Consider the following 9420-nt stretch of genomic DNA (forward strand, 5'->3'; position numbering starts at 1 on the left):
AGAATCATAATAATAAAAATATAATATTTTATAATAAATATTCAGATATCCTAAATAATTCTAATGAATACTAATTGATCCTAATATATTCTAACATCCCCCCTCAAACTCAAGTGAAACTTATTTAAAAAACAAAATAAAGAAAAAGTGCATAAACTAATAGAATGGGTGCAGACGAAACTGGTGGAAGAAAGCGCAGATGGAACTGCCACTGTCTAAAGGAAGCAGAGACAGAACTGCAACTGTCTGAAGGAAGCACAAACGGAACTGTCGCTGTCTGAAGGAAGCGCAGATGAAAATATCGTTGTCTAAAGGGAGCACAGACAGAACTGCCGCTGTCTAAAAGATAGGCTAGTCGGTGAGGTGAAAAAAACATCAAAGAAGTGACAAAAGGCAAGGAAAAATAGAATAGAAGAAAAGTGTGAAAAATATGGCGATTTCACCAGAGAAAAAAAATAACATATCTTCTTCAAGGAGGATACCATGGCTCTGATACCATGTTAGAAAATAGAGAATAATATGAAGAGTGTATTATTCAGATTGTGTGGAATGATACAATATAAAAGGGTATTTATAGGTGCTAAGATAATCGTAATAATAAAGACGTAATATTTTATAATAAATATTCAGATATACTAAATAATTCTAATGAATGCTAATTGATCCTAATATATTCGGACATGTGGGATTTAGTAAATAGCAAAACTTGTGTCATTTAATAAAGATATACATTGTTAAGTGTTAACTTTGGATTTTTATTGGCTTTTTATTCTATTTTATTAGATGGAGGATATATGAAAGTTGATGTAAACTCTGTGAACTTTTGAATTTTATTAGCTTAGAAATAATTGAATTTAAATATTTAAAATTATATATTAAATTTTTAATAATTTTATTATATATTTAATTAAATCGGTTTAATCACAATTCGATCCCGATTGGATCATTGAACCAGTCATTCGACCGGGTTAATGACCAGTTCGATTCTCACAACTTTGGATTTTGGTGATCGTATTGATTTTGCCTGTGTTAGCAGAGACTGTAATGGACATTGGCAACAAGGTTGTTTGGAAATAATTAAGATCCTGCAATATTCTTCAACGAGAGTTGTTTGCTATCTGGAAATGATTTCCTCTATCATAGGACTTGGGACAAAGATATGTGATTTGCAAAGCAGATTGTCTAGAGGCTTTCAATTTTGTTATCAATTCTCAAGATAACGTTGGTTGTGTAGATTCTTTGGTGCTTAAAGTCAAAGATATTATGACTTGGAAGTGGCATATTGATTTTCGCTTGATCCTAAGAGATACAAATACAGTGGTGGACATTATGGCAAACACGACGATGAGATCGCATTCTCAGCATGTAGAGCTTTTGGTGCTTTAAAAGGAGTTTAAAATGAGTATTTAGCGGGACTCTTTTGTGTCTTCTTAGTTCCTTAGGACTTTGTTTTCCTTTATTTTCTGTTTGGTTGTTTTCTCTTTTTTTTTCTTAATTCCCAGCCACCAAAAACTTTTTTATATATACCATCACAATAATAATTTTTATATTGTAAAAAAAAAAGATTTTATTCATTGAAAACAAGAAATCAATAAAATAGTGGCAGTAATTCATAATTACAAGAAATTATTATATTCATAACACATGTATCTCACACATATGAATGACACACATAAAACATGTCATATGATGAAAAATTGATAGATACAGTCTCATATACACTCTGTCACTCTCATAGTCATGCTATTATTGTCATAATTAAATAATGAAATAAAATAATTTTGGACTATTTTAAATTTATTTTCTATTATTTTATAAATATTTTTGTTCTTTTCCCCCCTAATATAATGACTTCTATTTATGACTTATTTATTCATGCTAATATGCACGAACCTTTTTGTTTACAAACCGGCGAGTATTTGCAAGTAACTCTTTGCAAAATCACATTAATTAAATGGGATAAGATTACTTAAAGCAAGAGAACTAACGGATGCATGCGCCATGCATGTGATTGTGAGACTAAATTCTGCCGCTATAAATTCATTTAGAAGATATTATTGCATGCAATAGCTACTACATAATACATCTCTTCTCCTTTAATTTATTTGAATCCCTTCTTTCATCCACACAAATATTGCATTCAAGCAAGATGAATCATAAAACCACTTGTTGGGTTGCATTGATACTCTCAATGTGGCTAAGTTCGACAATAACAACGTTGGAGGGTGTTCGTCCAATGCGTAATATTCAACAACAAAAGGGTGCAAATGGAAATAGATGGGGTGTCCTTGTTGCTGGTTCTAATGGGTATGAAAACTATAGGCACCAAGCTGATGTATGCCATGCCTATCAAGTGCTAAAGAAAGGTGGTCTTAAAGATGAAAACATCATTGTTTTCATGTATGATGACATCGCCAATAACACACAAAACCCAAAACCTGGTACTATAATCAATAAACCCAACGGTCCAGATGTTTATAAAGGTGTTCCCAAGGTAAGTGGTAGTCTGTTCAATTTTCATATCAATATTATTGTGTTTTTGTTCTTGAAACTAACTAGCCATACACTTGCTTTCATTTCTAATATTTAAGTATATGGTCAAGTATACTTTTTGTTACTTTAAGTTCTCAAAAAATTTTAAAAATATTTGTAATGTTTAAGTTGTTTTAATTTTGCCTTTAATATTCTAAATATGTTTTAATCATACCATTAAAGGTTAACACCATTAACCACAATATTAACATGGCAATTGTGTGATGATGTGTGAGTGATACGGTAACATAGAATTGCCATATTATATATTGTCTAACCTAGGAGTATGATTAAAACATATTAGAAATGTCAAAGTAAACGTTAAGGATGAGATTAAAATAAAATATAAACGTTGGGATAAAAATAAAATATATTATTCAATAAAATTATTTTTAAATAAAAATCATATTCATAATACCTTTAAAACACATCATTTTTATTGAGACTCATTTTAATACAATAACATTTTATTAAAATATAAATTTGTGTAACTACTGCATATTTTTCTTAGAATATTATATAAAAATATTTTAAAAATATATCACTTTTATTATATAAAAATCACTTGAATACCTTTAAAAATATTTTTGTATAATTTACTAATAAAAATATATAATAATACTTAATTATTTGTCATAATCACATATACTTGTTAGTAAATTATTAAAGAGATTACTAAAGACATTTTTAAAAGTATCCAAGTTATTTTTATCTGCATAAAAAAGTGATACATTTTTAAAATATTTTTTTATAATTTTTTAAGAAGAATATGTAGTACTTATCATCAATTTATTTTTAATAAAAAGATTATTGTATTAAAGTGAGTATCAATAAAAATAATATATTTTAAGAATATTATTAATATAATTTTTATTTAAAAAAAATTATTGAATAATATATTTTATTTTTATCCTCAACATCATTTACATTTTATTTTAATTTTATCTTTAATAATTAATTTCAATTTTACCTTTAAATATGTTTTAATTATATTCTTAGGTTGGATAATATATGATGTGACAATTTTATACTAATATATCATGGACATGCTATCTAATAGTTGTCATATGTTAACGACACGTCATTATATAATTGCTAAGTTAACATTTTTGTTAATAGTGTTAACTCTAAAGAGTATAATTAAAATATATTTAAAATGTTAAAAATTAAATTAAATATTAAAAAAATTTTAGAGAAAAAAATATACTTCATCTTTAATTATATTGCATATATTATATTAAAGAACAAGATAGTAATTATTATGTGTCGAAAAATCTAAAGACAAAAATTAAAAGTCTGTAATTAATGGATATTATTGATCCTATTTCGTCCATTTCATCACTAAAAAATTTGATACATTTATTATAACAATGTATTTTAATACAAATTGTACTGTAAATAATAATAGTAGTAGTAGTAGATTAGCAAATCAAACTATTTTTAAGTTAAATTTTTGGTAGCATTTTGACTATAGCAGAAGTGATACTGTATGTGAATGTGATTGTTTAAGTTATGTAGGATTACAGTGGAGAGCATACAAATGCCAAAAATTTTTATGCTGTGCTTAGTGGTAACCGAAGTGCTATTACTGGAGGTAGTGGTAAAGTGGTGGACAGTGGCCCTAATGACACCATTTTTATTTACTATGCTGATCATGGTGCCCCCGGCTTCGTTAGTAAGTAACTCCGTTCCTTTTCTTTCTTTAAAACTACTTTGCATAACATGTGTGTTGTTTATTAGAATCTACATTTAATTCATTTTTCCTACTAAAAAAAACAGAAATAATAATTAATCACAAAATGCTATTATTTGATCAGCTATGCCAGTTGGTGAGGATGTATTTGCCAACGATTTTATAGATGTGTTGAAAAAGAAACACGCCGCTAAGGGCTATAAAAAGATTGTAAGTTCTCTTAAATCTCCCGTTTTTGAGGGAATATTCTATCCGGTCCTGACAATTATTTCGAAAGGACAACGAAGTTTTTAAAAAAAAAAAACATCAAATTTGGTCTCTAATATTTTTTTTGGGATTGATTAGCCCTGTGCCAAAAAAATAATATTAATTTTTTTTGTACAAAAACCTTATTGTCCTTTCGAAGTAATTGTCAGGAGTCAGATTGAAATTTTTTTTGTCAAAAACTTCATTATCTTTCACAATAATTATCAATTTTAAGATAATTATTAAGGGCTATTTTAGATTTTTCTCTTGTTATTTGATAAAAAAAGAATCTTACATTTCCCTAGAAAAATCAACTAGATCAGATTTTAGTAAACGTAGAATTGTTTCAAGCAGCAAGTTCCATATATAAGATATTGAATTTGATGCATTAATTCATTTTACTGGAAAACAAATTAAAAGGTGATATACTTGGAAGCATGTGAATCTGGGAGCATGTTCGAAGGGATTCTAACGAATAATTTAAACATATACGCAACCACTGCTTCCAATTCAACTGATCCGAGTTTTGCTGCTTATTGTGATAATGAATATGACACTTGCTTGGGCGACGTCTATAGTGTTTCATGGTTAGAAGACAGGTACATTTAATAATGTTTCAATTTACAATATGCTAGGTCTAGGTAGGTGATTCATTTTTTCTGTTAATATCAGTTAATTTTTTTAAATTATTTTATTTATTTTAAATTTTAGATTTTAAATTATAAATCTAAACTATACAATTAGTTAATATTATCTAATTAAAAGTTCATTCTCTATATTTTTATCCTGAATTAATTTATAGTGCTTGGTGACAGGGGATTTCTAATAATATAAAAAAGTTACAATAAATAATAAACCACTAAAATATTTTCAAAAAATTTAGGTGTCAGACGAAATATATTGTAAAGAAATTTAAAAACATATAATAAAAATAACAAGAAAAGGATATACTTTTCAAATAAGTGATAAATAATTTACACATCTAATCTAATTTTTGTTAGAAATATTTAGATAATTATTTAAAAATAAAACAAAATTGATTCAAAAATATTTTTAGTGATTTACGCTAAACTAAAAATTTTTAAAATTAGTTCTTCACATAGAAAGAGCATAGCATCGGTTGATCTTTGTCCATTATATTATATAATATATATTATATTACCCATTATTTCGATTGTTTTGATGAGGCAGTGACAAAACTGATAGGAGGAAAGAAACTCTGAAACGGCAATATGAAAGTGTAAGTCATTATCTAAAGTTTTAAACTTTATCCATATGATGAATAAAATGGGCATGGTATAACGGCAAAAACATTTGCATATGATTTTTGGGTGGTGAAATTTTAATAATTAGGCATTGTTAGTGATCTTTAAAAATATAGGAATAAATAAAATTTAGTGAAAACTTACGCACAGTTGTCTTCATATGAAGTTAATAATTAAGAGTAATTAAATAACAATTTAATCAAATATATCAAATTATTTAATGATTTATAATTAACAACTTCATATAAACACAACTGTACTTAAATTTTTGCTATAAAATTTATCATTGGTAAATTATAATTTTTAATTTAAAATTTTAAAAATTGAATTCACCGATAGCTTATTGTTAATTTGTCATTGGCAAAAATTGCCCTTTTTTATTTTTAAATTTTTGAAAGGTGAATTTGTTGATAATGAATTTTTTTTTTTTTTTTTTTTGAAAATACAATACACCAATAGCAAAATCTGATAATCATATTTCAGTAAATAACGATATTACACTATTCTTTTAAAAAATTACAAATCTCAAAACTATATACAAATTAAAAAATATGATATAACATAGAAAATTTTATTAAATATTTTAAAAAATACTTGATGTTCTAATAGCGTTAACCTTTAGTTTCAACTATATATATATATATATATATCTTATAATAAAAATATTATTTATATTTTAAAATTAGCCACTAAAATTAGTTATACCGTCATATATTTATATACAAATATATGAATTGTTTAACTCATTTTTAAAGTATATTTTATATTTTAATATATATATATATATATATTAAATACTGATTTTAATATATAACTAACAAAATTTTATAATAGGAATTAATAACTAAAATCACTAACACATCAATATTACCATAACACTGTGATAACCTTGCTATAACATATGCATATATAAGTTTGGAAAATTTTGAAATATGCCGTCGTATCGGTATTTCAGTAATTTTTAATTGTTGATATTAATTATAAAAAATATATATATAATATATATAATTATCAATAATTTTTAACCGTTAATCTTAATTATATATATTAATATATTTTTTAAGTGTACACCGGTACGACGATACACTTAAAAATCTTCCTATAAATTTACCTGCATGCACAATCTACGCTTTTTCTTTTTTGTGTGTGAGAGAGAAGAGTGTATTTGAGAATCATGAGAGAAGAGAAGTGTTTGACATTGTTATGGGAGCTACATATTGGTGCCTTCGATTTGTTTTATTTTTAAACAAACAATCACAAATCGGACCGTCTGATTTGTGATTTCGAAAATAAAAAAAATTTTATTGCTGAAATCGGACCGTCCGATTTGAATAAAATACCATATAAAAAAACACCTAATCTTTCAATAGCAATGTATTACACATATATTTAATCAATATAAAAAAAAATTAGCCCACAATCTATATGTTAATATAATATGTAGGTTAGAGAGAGAACATTACATTGGGACGATGGCTCCAGTTCTGAGGTCATGCAATATGGAGATAAAATGATCAGCAATGATTTTCTGGATAACTACATTGGTGCAAACCCTGCCACCAACAAGAATAGTAAAACGAATAATGCATATTTTTTTGATGCTCCAACAATATTTGTCAGTCAAAGAGATGCTACTATTCTCCATCTAAGGCACAAGGTTGGCTTTGTCGGATATCTTATTTATCTTATTTATATGAAAAAGTATATTTGTAATTAATAATTATTAATCTTATATTTTAAAAAATAAAATTTAAATAATTATTAATTAATATCAATTAACTAATATAGAATGCAGTTAAAAAATATTCGTTGGTATTACAAATTTTTTTAACCTTTTCTTAAATTTATTTCTTATATCTTATAATAAATATAATTTTTTTTTAAATTCTTTGTGTGCATACCACAAACCCACGTGGTCATTTCAATTTTTTTTATTATAAATATGAATAATCTAGGTTTTATTACAATTGTAAATTTTGGTTCAATTATAACATGTTCTCCATTCCTATATTTCCCCGCACCTTCTTCATTTTTCTCTCTTTATTTTTCTTCTTGATACTCAAATTAGATTTGCTATTATAATCAAATATTTATAGTAGGTGATGTAGTTGCTAATCTTGAGATAGATCGATGTTCATGTGGCACCACTCAAAATTTTTATATAAATATCTAGCTAATCACATATTTCTACATCAATAGATATTATTATATATTTATATATAGTGTGTTACAAATAAAAAATTACCTTTCATCATACCTTTTTACTTAATTGTCATATAAATGAACTAATTATTTTACATGATAATATAAAAAAAATGACTATGCTATGTGTACACTAAAATGAGCTACCAAAGTCAGTCATCAGTATAAAATATATGTTAGAATACAAATATACATTGAAAATAAATTAAACCACACATGTATTTATGTACAAATATATTAGTGGCTGATTTTAGTGACGGATTATAATGTGCAAATAGCATTTTTGTAAAAAAATTATACACTTTAATATTTACGTCAAAACTAAATTATTTATCTCGTTCTATTTTCACTTTGTACTTGAAATTGGAAATTAAATGTTGAAGATCAGAGAAAAATTGTTTGTTTATGATTTCAAGTTGAGCATTGCTCCAGAAGGTTCGAGTGAAAAATCAGAAGCTGAAAAGAGATTATTACTTGAAATAGCTGAGAGGGAGCAAGTAGACAATAACATAAAACGTATTGTAAATATCTTATTTGGAGAAAAGAGTGGCTCTGAGGAGGTGATCACTAATGTTCGTTCAGCAGGACAACCTCTTGTGGATGATTGGGATTGCTTCAAGAATTATGTAAGTGAACTTGTACGAGGTTTATTTGGCTATATGATGAGATGATAGGAAATATATTTGTCTCTGTTAAATTAAATAATAATCTTTAATTTCTTCCACTTGGGTTTCATGCAGATGAAAATTTATGAGAACCATTGTGGCACTTTATCAACTTACGGGAAAAAATACTCGAGGACTTTTGCTAACATATGCAATGCTGGCATTTCTGAAGAGCAAATGATTGTAGCATCAGCGAAAGCTTGTTAGATCATTAGGAAAAGCTAGCATGATTCTTAAGTTCGCTCATCTCAATCATTTATTGATGTCAATAACGTATTAATGATTGGCGGGGGAGATTCTCAAGTATAAAAATGTACATTAAAGAAGGACCTATTTTTATAAAGACGACTAAAATATTTTTTTTTTAAAATAATTTTTAATAATTAAAATTTAATATATATAATCGATTAAATCATGTTATTTTTGTTAAAATTAGGGCAGATAAATTAATTTGATCGAAAAATAGTTAATCAAATTTTGAATCGGTCTAAATAAATATTATTTTTTATAAAAATTTACTATAATACTCCTATTATAGAAAAAGACTAAAATACTCTTATTATATATATTAATTTTAAAAATTCTAAATTTTAGTCATTTTTTCTGTAGTTATAAGATTAAGATTTATAATTTTTAATATATATATAATAGGGGTATTTTAGTTAGGGATATTGTAGTCATTTTTACAAAAAAAAATATTAGTTTAGATTGGTTCAAAATTTAATTTATTAATTTTTTGGTTAAACTGATTTGTCCAGTCTAATTTTAATAAAAATAACATAATTTAATTAATTATATGTATTAAATTTTAACTTTT

General features: G+C 25.7%; 1 protein-coding gene across 1 annotated transcript; it reads left to right on the forward strand.

Moving 5' to 3' along the window:
* The first annotated feature begins 2100 nt into the window (after positions 1-2100).
* LOC112755167 (vacuolar-processing enzyme) lies at positions 2101-8889 on the forward strand. The gene is made up of 8 exons (XM_025803088.3): positions 2101-2494; positions 4051-4207; positions 4350-4435; positions 4892-5070; positions 5663-5711; positions 7181-7393; positions 8355-8564; positions 8679-8889. Exons 1-8 carry the CDS (start codon positions 2150-2152, stop codon positions 8808-8810), a joined length of 1371 nt encoding a protein of 456 aa, XP_025658873.1. The 5' UTR covers positions 2101-2149; the 3' UTR covers positions 8811-8889.
* Positions 8890-9420: the final 531 nt, after the last annotated feature.

This window comes from Arachis hypogaea, chromosome 16 (assembly GCF_003086295.3).
Source record: "Arachis hypogaea cultivar Tifrunner chromosome 16, arahy.Tifrunner.gnm2.J5K5, whole genome shotgun sequence".
NCBI lineage: Eukaryota > Viridiplantae > Streptophyta > Magnoliopsida > Fabales > Fabaceae > Arachis > Arachis hypogaea.

Bases quoted from the DNA above. Each gene is read 5' to 3' on its own strand.
- LOC112755167 (XM_025803088.3), top strand. From the start codon at position 2,150: ATGAATCATAAAACCACTTGTTGGGTTGCATTGATACTCTCAATGTGG. The intron at 4,208-4,349 runs GTAAGTAACTCC...TTATTTGATCAG, and splicing joins TGGTGCCCCCGGCTTCGTTA to CTATGCCAGTTGGTGAGGAT. The intron at 5,071-5,662 runs GTACATTTAATA...TTGATGAGGCAG, and splicing joins GTTTCATGGTTAGAAGACAG to TGACAAAACTGATAGGAGGA.